This window comes from Pleurodeles waltl, chromosome 8, assembly GCF_031143425.1.
Source record: "Pleurodeles waltl isolate 20211129_DDA chromosome 8, aPleWal1.hap1.20221129, whole genome shotgun sequence".
Lineage (NCBI taxonomy): Eukaryota > Metazoa > Chordata > Amphibia > Caudata > Salamandridae > Pleurodeles > Pleurodeles waltl.
The window spans coordinates 1286474396-1286496401 of NC_090447.1; the positions used below are offsets into that span (position 1 = coordinate 1286474396).

Below are 22006 nucleotides of genomic sequence, written 5' to 3' on the forward strand. Positions count from 1 at the left end.
AATGCCTGGTTTGCAAGTCATTCCACTGCCCATTGCAGAAGGTGATCTCTTTGTGGATGGTTGCTGATTAAGGGATCTTTGGGGCACTTTGCAAGCTTTCAATGCTGTTTGCACCGCACACCTTATAGAAGGTCAAGTGGCTGTTAGTTGTAAGAAGTGCCCAGGCAGCATGTAAGAAGTGCCTAGGCAGTGTAATTGATAGCCCTAACAAGAGCTTGCTGCATTGTTACTACGAGGAAAGTTAACATTTACACTAATAGCCAGCATTCATTTGGGGTTGTCCATGATTTTGGCCAGCTATGGGCCATGAGGAGTTTCCTTACATCTCCTAGTCAGCAAATACATCATGCCCACCTAATTTGTAATGTTCTGTAGGCTCTGTTATTGCCATTTAAAATAGAAATAATAAAAGGTGCAGAACACACTGCTAAAAAGGGTTGCATCTCCATAGGTAATGGCTTCGTTTACAGCATACCAAAGAAATAGCATTGTCAAACTGTACTTTTAACATGCAATTTCAGACTTCATTGCATTTAGACAGAGGCACTTCACCTGCCAATGTTTATTTTGGCCTACAGACCATTCACAAAGATGTCACAAGTGAGGAATTTCAGTTATGGTCCCAAAGTAGGCAAGTGCAAATAGAGGAGGGCATATCGGTAGGTCCCAATGGGAAGATATGTCTGCCTAAGTCTCTTCTTTCATTAATGGCACAATTATTCCATGGACCCTTCCATGTGGGGATGGATGGAATGATCAGGATGTATTCTCAATGTTGGTATCATTCACAATGTCGTCAGGAAGCTGAAAGATTGTGTAAAAGCTATACAGTGTGTGCACAATATAATGTTGGCAAGACTACATTAACTGAATCCGGACATTTTGCTACATCCCAAGAACCACATTTTTATTTTATTGAAATTACCCCTTGTAATGAATAAAAGTATGTATTGGTCATTGTCTAGATGTTTAGCAAATGGACTGAGGCCTATCTAACAAATGATGCACTGTGGCCTCTTGAAAGAACTAATACCACGCTTTGGTGTCCTGAAACAATTAAGCTTGGACAATTGCCCAACCTTTGTTTCCTGAGTGATAAAAGGGATACGCAAAGGAGTGGAAATAATGTTGAAACTTCACTGTGCCTCTCACCCTCCAGCAGAAGGCACTGTGTAACAGAAGAATGGGTGCTTAAAAACAAAATAGGAAAAATATGTACATCCACTGGATTGTCCTGTATCGATACGCTACCACTGGCACTAATGTCTACTGCCCCACTAGCTAAAACTGATGACTTGGTACTGCAATATTGCAAATGGCTAACAGAGACATTGCGTTGTCTTCACTGACAGGTGTTGCGAGTTCTCCCAGATCCATTGATAACTGATGAACACTGTCTGCAACTCAGCAGCTAAGCCCATGTAAAGGTCCACGCCAGACGTCATTGCCTTCAATCTCGCTGGAAAGGGCCTTACCAGATTTAGTTGACATCATAGACAGCTGTAAAGTGTGCAGGTCTGACCTCTTGGACTGACGGTTCCCATACCAAGAAGGCAGCCGTTATCACAGCAGATTGAGCATGCTAAATAGGAGACACCTACTCCTTTAAACAGCAATAATAGTCTGTAACCTAAGGTCTAGGAATCCTCCTTGACTGTAATCACCGGTTCAGAAAGACCGCAGTAAGGGTCAGTGACATACTAGTGACTTCTCCGTGCCTAATGGCTGACACTACAAGGAAGAATATCAGAAAATGGCCTTGGATTCTGGCCGTCTCCAGCACCTTGGTGCCAGCGATAGCAGTAACAGTTTTGCTCCAGACACTGAGGGAAAGCAAAGGAACTTTCAACAATTCACCTATGAAGACCACAGAATCTGCTACTGCAAATCCAGCTGAGGATTGTCTAAACTAAAGCTCATATAAGAAGAACATTATTAAGTCAATTTCATGGCAAGTTATGTTTCTGTACTAAATGTTTCAGAATGTTGTTTGCACACACCTACCAACTAATACTCAGGCTGACCTGACTAATAGTGTAGCACCACTGACATATATGAAGGGGTGCCTTCATATAGAAAATGTTGTATAGTACTGGGTTTTATCCCTCCCTTATCAAGAATCTGGCCCCTTACTAGAGATTAAGATAACAGAGTATTTGTGCCATTCATAATTTTAAAACAAAAGAAATGCAACTCATTGCTTACTATGATAGGAATATCAGGTTTGGGTTTGGAAATAATACTTTAAAAATAGAGGGTAGGAAGACAATACTGCTTTATTTAGAAATAGAACAATGGGTGATGGGCCACTTATTGTAATTGTATTTATATAGCGCTTACTATCCTTGATAAGGCATCAAAGCACTTTTCAGTGAGTAGCACACTACTTGGGAACCCAAGAGGATTAGTGGTGGATTAGTACAGGGAAATATGAGTATAATATTAGTATTTGCATAGGGAGGTATGAGTTCATTTGAGTGGAGGACATGTGAGTCTGTTGGACTGAATTGAATAATAGAGGGCTAGAAGAGGGAAGAATCCATAAAATGTTGATTGGTGGATTACAGTAGTAAGATGAGGTTTGGGATGAGTAAAAGAGAGATGAATGAGGGAAGAGTCAGTAGAAAGGGATTAGGGCGATCATAGTAGTAAAATGAGGTTTGGGATGAGTCAAAGGAGAGATACATGAGGGAGAATTTAGAAGGGTTGTTTGGGAGATCATTTTAGTAAACAGATTTGGGGTGAGCCAGGAGGGGTAGAGGAGGGAAGAGTCTAGTAAGGACTATTTTGTCAGCGAGTGGAGATACATTAGTTTAATTGTTTTATGCTAATGTGGCCCAACTAGGCCAAAATCACTGCGCGCACATGGTGGCATTTGGGGGTCTCTAAGGGACGCAAGAAAAGTGGCACTGCAATGGGAACAGAGCAACGTTTCCTAAATCAGGGCCTAAGTTCTCCCACACCACCAAGGTAACATAGATTGACCACCACATTGTGCACTTCACCTTTGAGGGACGCCCGGAAGCCCCAACAAGACCACTGATCCTCCCTCACCACAACTGGAGCAGAATCACGGAAACAACCCGGATCTCTGCCCTCAAAGAAGCAAGACCCATCACCTCAGACACACTTGAATACCACATCCAAAACTTCACTAACTGGATCTCCTCAACAGCCAAAACCATAGCCCTCCTGAAGTGAACCACCAATCAAACAAAAACCCACCAAGCAGACCAGGTGGTTTACCCCAGAACTCCTAAGCCTCAAACACTACTGCAGGAAACTAGAACAACACTGATGCAGCAACAAGACCCCCACCAACCTTGACTCTATCAGGATCGCCTTCAACATTTACCACCATCATATCAGGGAGACCAAGAAAGAAGTGCTAAAGGCCTGCATCGAGACCAGCACAAACCAGGTTAAAGAATTATTCACTATCACCAGAGAATTCTCCTGCCCATCTGTCACACAGAACACTATCCACCTAAGATTCGCACACACACGCTTCTTGCTGCACCCTCACAAAATAAATCAACATGTATGAAGAACAATGAAACATATCATGAATGTGTTCACAGCACAGCACTTCCCTGTAACCTGTGAGGAACACTACATTGCATGTTTATTTTTATTGATAAAAGCAAGTGTTGTTCCATTTGTGAACTGTGTGCCAAGTGGTTTATGGAGACATTGAATTCCTTCATATGAATCTTCAGAAGTGTTTGATGACTCATCACCAGCATGTGTCTGATGACTCATCATCAGAATTCCTTCATATGAATCATCAGAAGTGATTGATGACTCATCACCAGCATGTGTCTGATGACTCATCACCAGTCTATAAATAGAACTGCCAAGGTGTTTCCTGTGCTTGGCTTCAAGTCTTCCTTCACTCGCAGGTGTTCCCAGTTCAGCTGGAGTTCCGTGATTTTTTCAGGAGTCGGCTTTTCAGTGTGAGGCTTCATTGGAGCTTCCCTCTCTGGAGCGGATTACTTTTGCAGAGGCTGGAGACTTTACAAGCAGTATTCCATCTTCCTCAAATAATTTAAACATTCCCGGAGAAGTTGGTTCGTGAGTAATTCCCCTCTTGTCTCCCTGTTTTCAGCCTTCTTGAGGTTAGTGACCTTTTGGTGCATTATGAAAGACATTCGTCGAGGCTGAGAAACCTGTGATACAAGACTATTTTCCAAAGACAGCTTGAGAAGTATTTTAAAAAGCAGCATTAAAGTTAAGTGTTGTGAACTCCTGAAAACATCGCCCGATATCTATGCAAACTTAAGCGTTTATTCGGATTGTTTTGGAGCAAGTCTATTGTGTGAAAACAAATAACAAAAGAAAAATTTATAAGTTTGATTTTATAACGATTTTGTTATGAGTTACAAAAGCGTGCTTAATAGTTGAGCAATCGAGCGCTAATAATTATTGTGACTGCTGAAAGACTAGGTGATTGCCCAATCGAATGTTAATAATTATTGTTATTTTGCTGAAAGACTCTGTGATATTTGTAGATCTTTTGTTTTTAATTTGTTTTTGGTCTTAGAATTTCTGCACCAAGCCCTGTGGCAACTTTCTTAGAACAACAATGACCTTCGTGAACAAGTGTCTTTTTTCTCTTCCCTTACCAAATCCCTGTTCCCTATCCCTTTCCCCCCAGAGGCTATTCACTCGTTCCCTGTTCATTTCAGATATGAAGGGGTGAGGGTTTTATTCTCTTCGCTCCAGCGAAACCTGGAATTCAGGTGAGTGTACATGGTCTTGCCACCACACCCCCCAAAACCTTTTGCAACAAGCTCTTCGACTTTTTTCACCACAAGATTGCCGACATCTACAGCAACTTCAGCCCCCCAGCCCACCAACCTCGACCAGCCCTGCACCCCTACGCACACCTCCCCAGCTTCACCGCATTTCCAAATCGAAGCAGCTCTTCACCGAAGACACCTATCGCCATTATGACCTCCATCCACTCTTGATCCCCTACTAACACGTGCCCTCACCGCTTCTACAACCTAGGAAGAGAACTAATCAGAGCCTCCCTCACAGCAATCCTCAACTCCTCCATCTCCACAGTGACTGTCCCCGACATCTGGAAGCACGCCAAGGTCAAGCCCCTTTTGACGAAACCCTCAGCTGACCCTAACGAGCTCAAGAACTACTGCCCTGTCTCTCTCCTCCCTTTCCCCACCAAAGTCTTAGAAAAAGCCTCCAATCACCAGCTCACGGATTTCCTCAAAGCCAACAGCCTGCTTGACCTATCCCAATCCTTTTCTGGCCCAACTACAGTACTGAGATTGCCCTGATCGCAGCAACCCACAATATCAAACACCTCCTCGACCTAGGAGGAACAGCAGACTTCGTCCTCCTTAACCTATCTGCACCCTTTGATACTGTCTCCCACCACACCCTTTTCACCAGACTCCACAAAATTGCCGTCCAAGACAACGCACTCTGCTGGATTGTATCCTTCCTCTCTGGCCGTACGCATAGACTCCCTCCCTTGGCCTCCGCACCCAAAGACATCATCTGCGGCATTCCCCAGGGCTCCTCCCTCAGCCCCATCCTCTTCAACACCTACATGACTCCACTGGCTGACCTCGCACGCACCCACAGCTTGAACATCATATCCTAAGCTGATGACACCCAGCTCATCCTAACCCTCCCCGGTGACGCCTCCACCACACAAAGGAACTTCCAAAATAACATGACAGAAAACACCAGCTGGGTGAGGACCAACTGCCTCAAACTAAATTCTGACACAACCAAAATCCTCAACTTCCGGAACAAGCCCTCCCCCTGGGACGACACATGGTGGCCCGCTGCTCCTGCCCCCCTCCCACACCTACCAACCACGCAACAATGCATGCACGCACACAATCTCAGCATTATCCTGGACACCCAACTCACCATGAAACAACAGATCAATGTCATCTCCTCTTCATGCTTCCACATTTTCCACATGCTCCGCAAGATCTTCTGAAGGAGCCCCATCGCGACCAGGAAGTCAGTCACCCAGGCCCTCATCTCCAGCAGCCTCGACTACAACAACACCCTCTATGGCAGAACCACAAAACAGCTCCTTAACTGCCTCCAGACCATCCAGAACCAGCAGCAAGACTCATCTTCGACCTCTCCAGAAGAACCAGCATCTCTACCCACCTCAGGGTCCTCTACTGGCTCTCTGTCCAGCAAAGATGCCACTTTAAGCTCCTCACACATGCCTACAAATCCCTCCATGACATTGAACGTGCCTATAGCAATAAACTCATCACATTCTACTGACCCACGAGAACGCCACTCAGCCAACCTCACCCTGGCCTACGTGCCCTGCATCTGTTGGGAATGACTCAGTGGCCGCTCCTTCTCCCACCTTGCCACCAAGTCCTGGACTGAACTCCCTCTTCACCTGCATACCTCTCCCTCTCTAGAAGGCTTCAGAAGACAGCTAAAGACAATGACTCAGTGGCCGCTCCTTCTCCCACCTCGCAACCAAGTCCTTGAACGGCCTCCCTCTTCACCTGCACACCTCTCCTTCTCTGGAAGACTTCAGAAGACAACTAAATACATAGCTTTTCAACCACCGGCTAGCAAAGGCTTGCTCAACCCCCCCCAGCACATGCCTATCCCTCCCTATACCTCCCCCCCACCCAGGGTGACAAGTTTTCTGTCTACAAAAATATGTGATTGAATTATTATCTCCTAAACTACTGAACTTATTTACACCAAGTTAGCGAAAGCATATTCTGCATATTGAAAGCTAGCTTTATGTCAAATTTCATGTCATTTAGTCCAGTGGTTAGGCTGTAATCATGTCTAAAGGTCCTACGCGAATTAACATGGGAAACATAACTTTTTTGACCCCCCCCCCCCTTTTTCTCGGCCCCCGATTGATGGATCACCCCAAAACTTTCCATGCACAACAAGAATAACCGGGGCACTGTTTTGTAGAAAATGTTGTGAAGATTCGTCAAACACTGTCAAAGATATAGCAAAGTCAAAAAATGTTTTTTCTATGGAAACATGGTCCAAACTATTACTACCTCGCAGCGACTGCCACTAGGTGGTATATATGTACATATATATACTTTTAATCATCAGTAATATATACATTTGCAAAGCAGGCCTAAAAAGTATGTATATTTTTAAAGAAAGAAATAGTTATTATACATATTTGTACAAAGAAATACACATATCTAGATATATACAATTAATCAAATTATAAATGTTTGCATACAGAGGAATATGCAGTCCATTGCTGCTTGAGTATGGTGGTTATGTAGTAAGGAGCCAACGTTTGAGTAGTTTCCTGAAGATAAGATAGTTATCCATGGATCTTATATTTGGGGGTAGTGAATTCCAGAGTTTGGCCCCTTGAACAGAGAAAGATGTACCACCTATTGTCTTTTTCTGGTACGGTGGGATTTTCAAGCGAGGTCACAATCCTGAGCGGAGGTTCCTTTGCTGAATGTATTTGGTACTTTTATTCCTGATGAAAAGCAGTCCTGTTCTATGTATTGCTTTGTGGATGATACAAAGCAGCTTGAACGTGGATCTTCTGGCAACCGGTAACCAATGTAGGGCCCTTAAGGAAGGGAAGATGTGGGCTTGTGGCTCTACATATAGGAGTAGTCTGGCAGCAGATTTCTGAATCCGTTGTAACCTTTTCATAGTAGATTGAGATGATCCATGGTAGCAGCCATTGGTGTCAATCAGTTTGACAGTGCTTGAAAGATGCAGCCTGGACCTTGTGTGGAAATCCGAGGTGCGGCAAGATGCATTGCATAGTTTTCATGGTGATAGAGCTTGATCTTGCTAATTTGTCTACTTGTGCATTCATTGTTAACTTGGAGACCATGGTAATTCCAAAGTTTCTAACTTCCTTAGATACTTTAGGAGCTGGTCTCAGATCATCAGGCCCAGGGCAGAGTGGCTCATAATTTTTCCATTTGCCACATGTGAGCATATCAGTTTTGGAAGCACTCCGTTTGCGATGGCTGCATGTCATCCTCTGATCAATGGCTCTGAGGCAACTGAAGATTGTTGAGTTGCCAGTGTATTTGGGGCATTCCAGTTTAAGGAGTATTTGTGTGTTATCTGCATAGTTGTAGCATGTGAGCTGAAATATATTGATAATTGCCCTTATGTGTCTGTAACAAACCAATCATCAGACTGGCAACTCAAGGAGGCAACAATCACATCATTAATCATCTGTTTCTAGGCAATAGCACCTGCCATGAGTACATTGGTTTGCCAGCCTCTAGCACTAAGTATGGTTGGACGGAAATGACTTCCCCTAAGGTAATAGGGAGAAAGGGAATATTTTTCATTTGCAGACAGCGAGCCTATTTTTATCTACCACAGGGATGGTATGGTAGTTGTTATCTGTCCTTTGTCATGCTCTAAATGTTTAATGTGAAGCAATTACCAGAGATAAGAATAAGGTAAAAAGAGTAACTGCTTGGGTTGACAAGATGCTGACCAGTGGTGTAACAAAGGCCTCTGCAAACCACGTGGTGCAGGGGGCCCTGAGCTCCTGCGGACCTCCTCAACTCAATACCCTGGCATGAGAGCTCCTGAGTGGGATCAGAGGGGGCCCTACATGTACTTTGCAGGGCAGCCAGCTCAAGTTTTGTTACGCTACTGGTGCTCACCAGATTTGGGGGGATGGTACTGCCTTTAGGAATTGCCCATAATAGCTATCAGATAAACAAATTTGCTAAACTAATAGAAGATCTGTCAGAAAAGACTACTGTGGCATTGGGAAACATTACAGATGAGATGTTAGCCATAAGAAGTGTTGTAACTTAAAACAGAATTACCCTAAATATCATCCTGGCCAAAGAAGGGGGGGAATGTTAGACAGGCATGCAAAATTGTTGTACGTGCATTTCTGATAATAGTGGAAATATTTGCTGTGCCATATGTCGGATGCAAGATATAGTAAGAGAAGCACACAACATCCCGGAAGAAGGGCTGTGGAATTCCTTAGCCTCTTTGCTTGGTGGTTGGGGTACATGGATATTGAAGGCAGTACTAGTTGACCTGGGAATACTGGTTCTCCTTTGTATAATGGTGACAGTAGTGCCCCAATGTTTCTCTGCTATTGCTGCCTTCCTGTGCCATCCAAAGCAACCTATAGGTCAGTGTGTAGAAATGAATGTTATCTGCTAGGTCCCATGGTCGGGGACACAAGGACAAGTCGTAGATGAAGTGAGGTTGACAATAATAAAGAAGAAACATTTATTTTGGCAATGGAATACATGATCTATTTTAATTTTATTTTAGGATCCTTTTTGTGACACTCAATAGAAAAGCCTGCAGAATGTGCTAAAGTTGATGATGTGTTTCTGATCTTCTGTCCTTTCATTGTAATTGCAAGGCCTTGAAAAATGATGAAGTTACAAGTGTACATGATAAGCTGTTGCTATGCTTCACTCAAATTTGCTTAATTTGGATGCCCATTTATAGGCCTTCGCTGTACACTGTTTAGTGATTGGATAAACATTTGGAAAGTATCTACACTAGGCAATGCCTCATTGGCTGTGTATTATTTGTGAAACATTGCTATCATCTATAAAACCCACATGCAACTTCTGAAATTTAAGAGAGTCCAGTTTGGTACTGGTTTCCTCACAGCTTTATGATTTAGAGGTGTTAGATTCTCACTGCTTTTGTTTTTTATTCATTTCATACTTCCACATCATCAGGAGCAATGTCAGTACAGATCTGCAGTGAACTTATGAGGCTGATTTAGAGTTTGGCAGAGAGGGTACTCTATCGCAACAGCAACAGAGTACCCTGTCTGCTAAACTCAAGGTCTGTCTGCCTGGTTTTGAGTCAGACAGGCCACAAGTTTTACACTGACTGTGTAAAACTGACTCCGTGGATGTAAAACTTTGTCCACTGGAGTAAGGGCCCTGAGCGGTAAGCTATCTGACCATCTCCTATATTTAGAATAGACAGTCAGTTGGCTTTTTTTAACTGTTCATCACCACCAGCTATATCCTGGTGTTGGGATGATTTGTTTCTTCTTTTTTTTAAAAAACTCTCACTTTAGGAGTTTCTTTTTGAAAAATAAGAAACTTTGGAAAAGTTTGACAGTTGGTTGTCCGGTTTGATGAGCTGTCTGTCAGATGTTTTCTACATTGACAGGAACCACCATGTCTGTGGTTCCTACCAAGGTATATCTCTAAATTTGGCAGGCTGAGTAAAGACAAGGTGGCTGACATAAACTTCTTCACCACACCGTCTGCTTTTCCTCCATCCGCCAACCCCTAAATCAGGTCCTCTGTCTAGAGTGTCACAGTGAGTCAAAAACAATGAGCTACAGATGAGCAATTGTAGGTGCTAACATTATTTGCAGTATTCATCCCATCAAATTTTGGGTGTTTGCTTGCCAGTAGTGTGCTTGGAAACCTTAGACTAGCACAGCTTTTCAAGCCTACTACTGCCAAATGCCAATATCTAAAAATTTCAAAAAGTAGTAAATTTGCATCCATTCAAGGAATACTCATATGGGAGCAGAGCTTGTACATTTGTGGTGAACTGGACACAATTTTAAGTTCCTGATCACAAAAGGAACATGATAAAATATCCTAGTGAATTAGGATGAAGAGAAAAACCAATACAGACATAGCAGACCTGACCTCGGGCCCCCACACCCAACTAACAAAGCCAAGAATACATTTATTGGGGGGAGTGTCAGACCCCAAAAAACCTTTTAAAGGGAACACCCCCTTGGCGCACTAGGTGCCTTTGGAAATTACACTAAAAGAGGTGTCCTACTTAGGTCAGCCTACCTAATGCCATGTCCAACAAGTCCTTTAATTTCCCCCATGCACTGTAAGACAACTCCAAGATCATGGAGGAGTTTAGTTTATGATGTTTTTAAAAAATTGACCAAAGCTTTACCTGTATTTGGAAAAACATGAAGGGCCTGATTTAGATTTCGGCGGATGGGTGACTCCTTCACAGCGGTGGCAGATATCGCGTCCCCCGAAATATATATTCCATAGGAAATATCGGGATTTAGATTTCATTGGACGGGACATCTGCCACTGTTGTGACAGAATAACTCATCCACTGAAACTTAAATCAGGCCCTTAATGACAATGACTACAGATCCACCCTGCAGCTTTGGCAAGGTAGATTTGTTGCTGCTCTTCATCTCTCCGATGCAGCTCATGGGACAGACATTTCAATTTGGGCTGACCGGTGGAGTCTAGGTTGGCCAGGTCTGTGCTTCATAACACTATCTGTTTTTCAGTCAGCCTGTGGCATTCTTAATAAGATCCTAAGTTTAAATCTGTCTGCTAAATGGTTGATATACGTCCCAAAATAAGTATATAATAGAATTCTAGTTCTACTAGTTTATGATTCTTCCCGACTTGGTGGGAACCTGTAGAATGTATCACTCAGGTGAAATTTACTATTTTAACTGTGTACGGCTGATTTAGTTTGTTAGAACTTGCCTCTGTACACCTTTGCAGGTAGACTCCTCTGATCTCGATCTTGAGACCCCGTGCTTCTTATTTCCTACTCATAAAATTACTATCTAGAACAAGTGCATTTCTTTACATTTAGATCTGGACCTTCATTTTTTTTTCTTCACAACAGTGGTAGTGGTAATTGTCAGTGTGACAGGTATTACAACAACAATCGCATTATCCTGAGATGTTGTTGGACGTGGTAAAGGAATTGGTAGCAATATCTGGGGATCTGGAAGTGGACTTGAGGGCATTCTCTATGAAGCTGCAGTGGAATCCTGGATTTGGGAGTAGATCGTTTGTCGATTGTGGAGGTGAAATTAGCCAAAGTATACCCCAATGAAGGAGGATGTAATAGACAGGTGCGCCAGCACTTGCATTTGTGGGTGACGGGAGTCCCATAGATAGTTGATCTCCCCAGCTTGTTGAACTATCTTGTATGAAGCTGGTCGGGAAGCCAATAAAACATTCAAAAGGTTATCACTGGAGTCATTATCAAGCCCTTCATCATTTTGAACATCAGACTCACTCCCCTTTTTTCCCAGTCTTTCCACTAGTTAAGACCGGGTACATCTTAACTCCCTCAATCATCTTTCCTCTATGCCTGCTCTTTGACATGTCACTTCGCTTCCATCCAACTCGTAACTATACTCTTGGCTTTATTCCGATGTTTTTCCTTCTTGTTCTCATGTGCTGCATAGTCTTGTGCATTCAAGGATTAATATTGGGCTGAACTGGGTATAGCAACTGCCTCAAATTCTCAATTATTCTCAGGTTGAGAGTGCCATGAGGAGCAAACTGCAATGACACTCAATTCACAGTGATTTTACTCCATTTTTAAGTTAATTACACATGTGTAAACTAATATTGGTTGTCATGCAATGAGCAGGCGTGCCCTTGGAAAGGAACTCCTCACCTTCAAAGACAAGTATTCTCACATCATCTCTAAATAAAGTCCTTAATTTCTTGAAAAATAAAAAAAATTCTCTATATTTGACACAGTATAAAATTCAATGAATATGAATTCGAAATAACCAGACATTCTCAGCACATCACAGATCTACAAACAGCAACACTGACATCCAGTTTCAGCAGGACACCACAAAACTGTCCACTCACAGTGTGGCACTCCCTGACATAACAACCATTGACAACATGGCACACACACCGACCAATCTATACCACTGTGGCACCTTATGATGCAACTCACAGCACCTCACAGCTGCTCTCACTCAATAGTGAGTCAACTTCACAAATAACAAATCATGAAAACCCAAAAGTAAAACAATAACTCTTATCTGTTCCACAAAAGAAAGTTCAAAGTACGCAATCCCTCTATGGGAATCGGCAAATAGCATCCGTCTTGTGCTATCACACATACAAAGTACAATCTTGACCCGTGGGAAGTCACCCTGCCCAATGCTAGTCCTCTGTGCAAAAGGATTAACCAAACACCAAACTCAATTAGTACACCCTTTCAAAAGAAGTTAATAAGTCGCTACCTCAATGTGTAGCCAATAGTCCTTCACAGTCTGACACTACAAATCTTAGCAGATAAGCTACAACATAATATGCTCAATTTCTATGTCAATGAGTCCAATTACCAAAACTTCAACTCTTGCAGCAAGTGTGTTTCTCTTCATAAACACAAGCTATAGATATAAGGCAACAACACAGTTCTCAGAACAATGCAGTGCCCTCTTAGACTCAAAAAGAGCATCACACTGTGTAGTTCACTAACTCATCAAAACCCACAAACACCACAATGCTTTACAACACAATCAAAGATGCTTAACCCTACTATACTCATGCTCCTAGAATTCTGCAGCTGCTCAGCAATGCTGGAAAACCACCAAGTCTCCAAACTGGCCCATGGAATCCTTAAGGACACAAATGAGTATGGGTCAGGTTTAGACATATTTTGTGGCAAATTCTGACAACCTCGCCTCAGTGAGAACCATCCTCTACTATCATCTTGACAGGGGGATAAACAAGGATGGTATTTTCACTGCACATACTTGGTGCAAGCTCTAAACTCTGCTATGTCCACTAGGATTGACCTTTTTCATGAACTGTGGCTGAAATCACAAAGTCAATAAAATCTGAATGACAGTGAAGCAGAATTTGCCCCATAGTAACAACAATGTGAACCATGAAGGTTTATTAGCCGATAAATAGATTACAATCTCAGATCAAATCAATAAAGCATAAACTAATAGTCACCTCAATGTAGCATGTATGAAAATCCAGGCAATTCAATTCAACAAATTCAGGTAAATCTTTTTAAAGGCAGCTTGTGCAAAATAAAGTAAAATCCCGTTCCCATACAGGAAAACACCCAAATGCTAAGAGAAGTCTAGATGTAAGTCAAGGAATTAAAAAGCAGCAGGTGTCAGGAAATAGCATTGAAAGGAAAATCAAATGAAGGATCGATTAGCATGAGAAGGAATGTGCTTGCTCTCAAGAGTAACTTTATGAGCAGGGAAATGAGTGGCATTGGGTCTAGAGAGAAGAAGAGAGGTGTCTGCCTGTAAAAGAGAACAGAGGCATGTTTTGACTAACTAAACCAACTTTACACAGTTAAAATATGAAATTTCATCCAAGTGATACACTCTACAGGCCCCCACTGAGTAGGAGTGTTAGACCTGACAGCCTTAGGGTTGTCACCCCTAACTTTTTGCCTGCCTCCGTCCACTTTTTGGACACTGTTTTTGCTGGTTTTTAGTCTCTGCGCACTTTACCACTGCTAACCAGTGCTAAAGTGCATATGCTCTCTCCCTTTAAACATGGTAACCTTGGATCATACCAAATTGGACTATTTAATTTACTTATAAGTCCCTAGTAGAGTGTACTATATGTGCCCAGGTCCTGTAGATTAAATGCTACTAGTGGGCCTGCAGCACTGATTGTGCCACCCACTTAAGTAGCCCCTTAACCTTGTCTCAGGCCTGCCCTAGCAAAACCTGTGTTTGCAGTTTCACTGCAAATTCGACTTGCCATTATCCAAGAGAAGGCCCTGGCCTGGACCAAATCCTTCCTCTCCGGCAGAACCCAGAGCGTCCGCCTCCCACCCTTCCGCTCCAAAACCACAGAGATCATCTGCAGCGTCCCACAGGGATCCTCCCTAAGCCCGACACTGTTCAATATCTACATGACCTCCCTCGCCCACGTCACACTACAACACAACCTCAACATCATCTCCTACGCCGACGACACCCAGCTGATCATATCCCTCACCGAAGATCCCCACACCGCCAAAGCTAACCTCCACCGAGGAATGAAGGCCGTAGCCGACTGGATGAAGGACAGCAGACTGAAGCTGAACTCAGACAAGACGGAGGTCCTCATTCTCGGACCCACCCCATCAGCCTGGGACGACTCTTGGTGGCCCACGTCACTATGCACAGCCCCGAAACCCACGGACCACGCACGCAACCTGGGGGTCATCCTCGACTCCACTCTCTCCATGACCAGGCATGTCAACACCGTCTCCGCGTCCTGCTTCAACACCCTCTGTATGCTCCGCAGGATCTTCAAATGGATCCCCCTCGACACGAGAAAAACTGTTACCCAGGCCCTCATCACCAACAGACTCGACTACGGGAACGCCCTCTACTCAGGAACTACAAACAAGCTCCTGAGACGACTCCAACGCATCCAGAACGCCTCGGCCTGACTCATCCTCGATGTCCCCAGCCGCAGCCACATCACACTCCACCTCAGAGGCCTGCACTGGCTCCCCATCAACAAAAGGATCACCTTCAAGCTCCTGATCCATGCACACAAAGCACTGCACAACACCGGACCCACCTACCTCAACAACCGACTCAGCTTCCACACCCCCACCCGAAGCCTCCGCTCAGCCAATCTCGCCCTCGCCACAGTCCCCCGCAGCTGAAAAACCACCGCCGGCGGCAGATCCTTCTCCTACCTCACCGCCAAGACCTGGAACACTCTCCCCACCATCCTACGACAGACCCAGGACCTGCTGGCCTTCAGAAGACTCCTCAAGACCTGGCTCTTCGACCAGTAGCACCCCCCCTCCCCAGCGCCTTGAGACCCTCGCGGGTATGTAGCGCGCTTTACAAATGCAGTGATTCATTGATTGATTGATTGATTGGCATTTAAAAGTATTTGCCAAGCCTAAAACTACCCTTTTTCTACATATAAGTCACCCCTAAGGTGTGCCCTAGGTAATCCCTAGAACGGGGTGCTGTGTAGGTAAAAGGCAGGACATGTACCTGTGTAGTTTACATGTCCTGGTAGTGTAAGACCCCTAAATTCGTTTTTACACTACTGTGAGGCCTGCTCCCTTCATAGGCTAACATTGGGGCTGCCCTCCTACATTGTTTGAAGTGGTAGCTGCTGATCTGAAAGGAGTAGGAAGGCCATATTTAGTATGGCCAGAATGGTAATAGAAAATCCTGCTGACTGGTGATGTTGGATTTAATATTACTATTTTAGAAATGCCACTTTTAGAAAGTGAGCATTTCTCTGCCCTTAAATCTTTCTGTGCCTTACAATCCACGTCTGGCTGAGATTAGTTGACAGCTCCTTGTGCATTCACTCAGACACTTCCTAGAGAAGAAACCTGAACCAGAACCTGCACCCTGACAAGAAGAACTGCCTGGCTGCCTAAAGAACTCACCTGACTGCTTTCTGAAGAGGACTGCTGCCTTGCTGTTGCCCTGCTGTCTTGCTGCTCTCTTGCTTTGCTGCAGAAGTGCTCTCCAAGGGCTTGGGTAGAGCTTGCCTCCTGTTCCCTGAAGTCTCAAGACCAAAAAGACTTCTCTCCTGCAGCTGAAATCCCAGTGCGGCGAAAATTCGACGCACCGACTGCCAAAAACGACGCACAACCTGCTTGCGGTGAAAATTTCACCGCACCCCGAGTTCGGAACGACGCAGCCCAACTTCGCAACAGAAGATCGACGCAGTGCCAGTGACGCGACCGGAACTTCAACACACAGCCCTACTGGATCGACGCAAGCCGACTAAGAATGATGCCGCCTGACGGAATCAACACAGCACCTGCCGTGCAGAAGAAAATTCCACGCATCGCCTACCGGAATTGACGCAGCCGCTGGGACTTTGCTTCACAAGCCCAGGATTCCACGCATCGTCCCCGGGGCGTCTGAAAACCCTGCAACCCGAAGAGGATCCAAGTCCACGTGCTGGAAATCGATGAAACATCTTCCCCCGCGTGGAAAATAACGACACAAGTCCGTGTGCGAAGGGGCGAAACCGACGCACACTCACCGTTTTTCATGCATCGCCTCCTCTGCGGTCACTTGCGAGGATTTTTCAATGCGAACCAGGAACTTTGCCCTGCAAGAGGCACTTTTTATTGCTTTTACAGTAATGTTTGAACTCTAAAGACACTTGATATCACTTTCTGCAATATCCATACATTTGCTTATTTCAACTTTAATCATTTTGACCGGCATTTATTCAGATAAGTATTATATATTTTTCAAAACACTGTGTTGTGTATTTTTGTGGTGCTATGTTGTGTTATTGTATGATTTATTGCACATTGCCTTCTAAGTTAAGCCTGACTGCTCAGTGCCAAGCTACCAGAGGGTGGGCACAGGATAATTTAGATTGTGTGTGACTTACCCTGACTAGAGTGAGGGTCCTTGCTTGGACAGGGGGTAACCTGACTGCCAACCAAAGACCCCATTTCTAACAAGGAAGCAATCAAAAAACAGTGTTCTCAGGAATAATACAGAGACAACCTCTTCCCTCATATCGGCCTTCACGATATCGCACAAAGGTGTATTCACCTCCTTTGCCTCTCATCCCCTGCAGGTGCTGAGAAACAAGGTCTAGGGCCAGATGTATCATCACGGCCATTTGCGATTCGGAAATAATGATTTTTAAGAAATCGCTATTTCCGACTCGCAAAGTGCCATGTATCACATTTGCGATTCGGTAATAGCGATTTCTTAAAAATCGCAAATGCTATTGCCGGATCGCAAATTGCGATACTGGCCCTATTCGCAGATATGGGCCTGCTGGCCCATATCTGCGAATTTTTTGCATTTCCAAAACCAAAAATCGCAATTTTGGAAATGCAAAACCCCAGGGTGCTGGGGGGCTAAGGCCCCCTCTGCTGCACCCCAAAACATTTTTGGGGGACATGTGAGGTGCACACATGCCAAAAGGGCATGTGTGCTTTAGATGTACAATTTAAAAATGCATTTTAAGTGCATTTTAAAATTTTGCACATAGTTACCACCAAGTTCAACTTGGTGGTAATTAGCGATTCCTAAATGCCAAAATCGCATTTAGGAATTGCTTCATACATGTGGTAAGAAATCGCAAATAAGGAATCCTTATTGTGATTTCTAATTTAGAGAGTCGCAATTTGCGACTCTCTAAACAGGGTAGCAATTTTAAGAAATCGCTATTTTAGCGATTCCTTAAAATTGCGTTCAGAATGTATTTCATACATTCTGAACTGCCATCTTGCAAACGGGCATTCGCACAGTTTGCGAATGCAAAATGCTTTGATACATCTGGCCCCTAATTAGTAAATTGTAGCAATTATGACCTTAGCATAGTAGGCTAGAAGATTTTTTTTTAAATGAAAACAAAGTGACTCTGGTGCATCTAAGTATAAAATAACATCTGCAAACATGTAAGTACTGGTTAGGCGCGTTACAGGTTAAGGTTTCATTAAGGGAAAGTAGACAAAGGGGACCGTGCGTCACCACTACTGCCATCGTGCAAGATGTGTGAACAATGTTTTCATCAGTTTGTACCAGTGACAGTTCATGCTGCGACCCGCAACTTCTGTAGTTGAGTCAACAGGGGTTTCTCTCAGTTTTCAGGAATGTCTTGCTTGATGACGGATGCGATCCTATCTTCTCTCCCCTTGCACTTTTTTAATACCTTATATGTCCTTCGACTCGCCACAGGCAATGTTTATTATTCTACATTTCCCACTTTTATTTTGTCCCGATTTTATGTTTGAAAGTTATTCGCATTTCATTGTTGCCAAAAATTAAATTAAATTTTAACACTTAAGTTTTGGAAAACTATACTGTCACCAAAGTTTTGAAATGTTCTAAGTCTGCAGTATCTCTGCTTTAACGGTATAGTAGAGCGAGCTAAGTCTGCATTTAAACATTTTTTTTTGTGTCCCACAGCCCCTTGACAAGCTGCTTGAAGGATGCATGCATGTGCAGCATTGCTGCTACTGCTGGTGATTCTTGCGAGTCCGGTGGTCCTTCAGAGGCAGGACAATTGCATGCAGGGGCATCCTGGGGTGTCTGGAACACCTGGCCACAATGGCTCACCTGGACGGGATGGACGCGACGGACTAAGGGGTGACAAAGGAGATGCAGGTACAGTTATCTCAATTGAGACAGCAGATAGACATTTATAGGCCAGAAGTTGCTCTGGTATATTGATGCTTCCATCAATGTTTTTGAAGGAATATAACTTAGCGTCTCTGGTCTGCTACAATTGACTACACCCATTGCGATACAACTCTTTCAACCTCAAATGTCTTAGATTTATGTCATGCTTGGACGATCTATTACATACGACACAGACTAATCAGTGCTTAATTTGTGCAGGTTGTTTCTGGCACCGGCACTTATTTTTGAGGGCCGGGCTTATTCTTCTGCCTGAAGCATTTGCTGCGAGCAAAAGACACATATGGGAAAGACGAATGAAGGGAAAAACGAAAAGGCGTCACAAAGAGAGACAGCAGAAAGCTGTAAGATTGAGCTGAAGGGCAGGGAGTGGCTTTATATGGATTGAAGAGGCCCGAGATGGCTCCAGGATTATGCTGGCTCAGTATTCCGTGTTCACACATTTAATTGCAGCAGCCGCGTGTTTAATAGGAGGGCTTTGGGCACCGGCACCTTTTAATTTACAAATTAAGCACTGAGACTAATACATTTCTACTAGGATCACTCTTCATATCTTAGCTACAAACATTAAAGCTCTGGCAATAAGGGTTCTCTACATCTAAAAAATCTTTGCTGCCAGAGGAAGCTCAAACTACAACCCTGGCCTTTAATATTTTACAGCTTACATTTGTGGGTCTCTTTTCCGGTTGATCTGTGTCTTGCTTCTTCAACTGAATGTAAAATGTATAATAATTAAAGTATATTTTCTGACTCTTGTAATATTCCAGTCTTGTGATGGGTTACTAGGGTGCCTTGTTATTTATCAGTATTGCATTGGTATGCAATTTAGTTTCCTCTGTATTTTCATATTTATTTGAGGGTTGTTGTGACCAGTGTGACCAACTAATTCCAGGTCACTACAGACACTGTCTCCAGCGCTGAACGTTTCACGTACAAATCATTTATTTGGAGTGTGTTAGTAAAATTAGTTCAATGGAAACAGAACATGACTACAGCAGCCAGAACAGATTAAATTAGATCATCGCTGCTCCTGGATTTGAAATTCTACACTATGTCATGAACCATGTAAGGCAACATTATACATTAAGCCTTTGTAGGGTTGGAAATTATCTCATTGAGAGTGGCAATGACAAAGCTATGCATAGAAAAGTTGGGGGGCAGATATATGGAAAGTGGCACTGCACCGAGTGCTGCACCACTTTACTTGCGTCCCTTAGCGCCCCCTACTGCCACCATAGTTGCGCCGTATTTCATACGGCGCACCATGGCGCAGGGTAGGGGGCAGTAGCGTAATTTTTCATGACGCTATTGATGTACTCTGCAGGAGTAGTGCCAAAATATTAGTGCTACTCCTGCAGAGTACATAGAGGCCCATTATAAATAATGGAAGACCCCTGTTAATGCCTGCTCTGAGCAGGCATTAGAAAGTGCCATACAAAATGATGCAAGAAAATCTTTTAGACTTCCCTGCGCCATTTTTTCACCCCTCTTATCGGCCTAATGCCACCTTTGCATACATTATGCTGGGCGCCGGCATAGTGTAGTGCAAAGTGCTACAAAGTGGCGCAATGTATACATTGCACCACTTTGTAAATATGGCGCTAGGATTTTGGCCTCATTGTGCCACAACAGCATACAAAAATACAAAAAATAACGCTAATATGGCACAGGGTGGTGCATGAGGCTTTTAAATAGGCCCTGTGGTGTCTTATCATCACATGGTGGCTGTGATGCCACCCTCTTCCAGTAATTCTCTTACTGCTTATGCATAAAGATTGTTCCTAACTCTTCCAAGGTAATGGCTTTGGCAGAATGTTGGGAACACTAATCAAGTCCAAAATCTGTCGTTTGAAACCCATGGACCATTGTGTTGTTAACAGAGTGTAATTTCTCACTGCAGACCTGATGCAGATAGAATAGAATATCATTGTAACAGTGTGAGGTCAGCTCACTGAATGAGGTACAATAAGTCTCCAATTTATTCCTCCAGATCGTGTAACTTTTGCATTGCATTTAAAAGTATCTCCACAATCCTACTATTGTTGCACCAAGTACAAATTTGCACCTATAGGCGATTTTGCACTTACGTGTATTTTGTATCTAAATGTGTTTATTTTTTAGTCTGGTGTGTTTTCCCATTTCTGTTGATTTTGCACATAAATGCGTATTTACTCCTATGTGGGATTTGTGTTCCTAAAGTGTTTACACCCACCAGTTCTTGCACTAATGAAGGTTTTGCTCCAAAATTTAATTTGGCATTTAAATGGGTTTTGTTCTTAAATTTTGTGATGTATGCTCTTAAAAGTGTTAATACACTCCTGCTGATCGTGCACCAAAGGTGAATTTGCACACAAATAGAATTTATTCTACCAAACATTTTCCACATGTTGAGTTGCACCCAGGAAGATTTTGCACTTCATTGTACAGTCAACCAAATGTGATTTCATATTGGTACACACCTTTAGCACTTAGGGGGTTATTCCAACTTTGGAGGAAGTGGTAATCCGTCCCAAAAGTGACGGTAAAGTGACGGATATACCACCAGCCGTATTACGAGTCCATTATATCCTATGGAACTCGTAATACGGCTGGTGGTAAATCCGTCACATTTGGGACGGATTACCACCTACTCCAAAATTGGAATAACCCCCTTAATGTGATAGCTTACTAACACATTCTCTCGTTGTAAGTGATTTTGCACCTCACTGTGATGTGACCTTCCTGGTGACTTTGAATCAATGGTGAATTTGCACCCAGATGCTTTTGTACACTTAAGTGTGACTTTAGATTCTACTTGTGTTTTTGCACCTGCATTTATCTCCATGCTCTTACTGATGCTGCACCTAGGGTGATCTTTGCACCTAAACATAACTGCACCTCGTAGGAAAGTGGGTAATTAATAGGTTGGGATATTCACCCTTAAATAGTAATAATACCACAATTACTAAATAGGTCCATTCAAGGTTCGCTTAGTTAATCCTTGCTCACCCCTTGGTAGCTTGGCAAACTAGCTGTCAGACTTAACTTAATAGAAAGGCTGGTTTTAAGCATTTAACCTCACCTAAACAGCAAATAAGTAAAAGACACAACACAATAAAAATCCAACACCAATTTATAAAAATAGAGAACAGTTGTATCTTT

General features: G+C 43.4%; 1 protein-coding gene across 1 annotated transcript in view; it reads left to right on the forward strand.

Moving 5' to 3' along the window:
- C1QTNF9 (C1q and TNF related 9) overlaps nt 1–22006 on the forward strand; it is a 176066-nt gene that overhangs the window by 91345 nt on the left and 62715 nt on the right. The window contains exon 3 of the mRNA XM_069202241.1: nt 18635–18832. Within this exon, the coding sequence (XP_069058342.1) occupies nt 18658–18832 (175 nt within the window). The 5' untranslated portion in view covers nt 18635–18657. The remainder of the gene's footprint in view (nt 1–18634; nt 18833–22006) is intronic.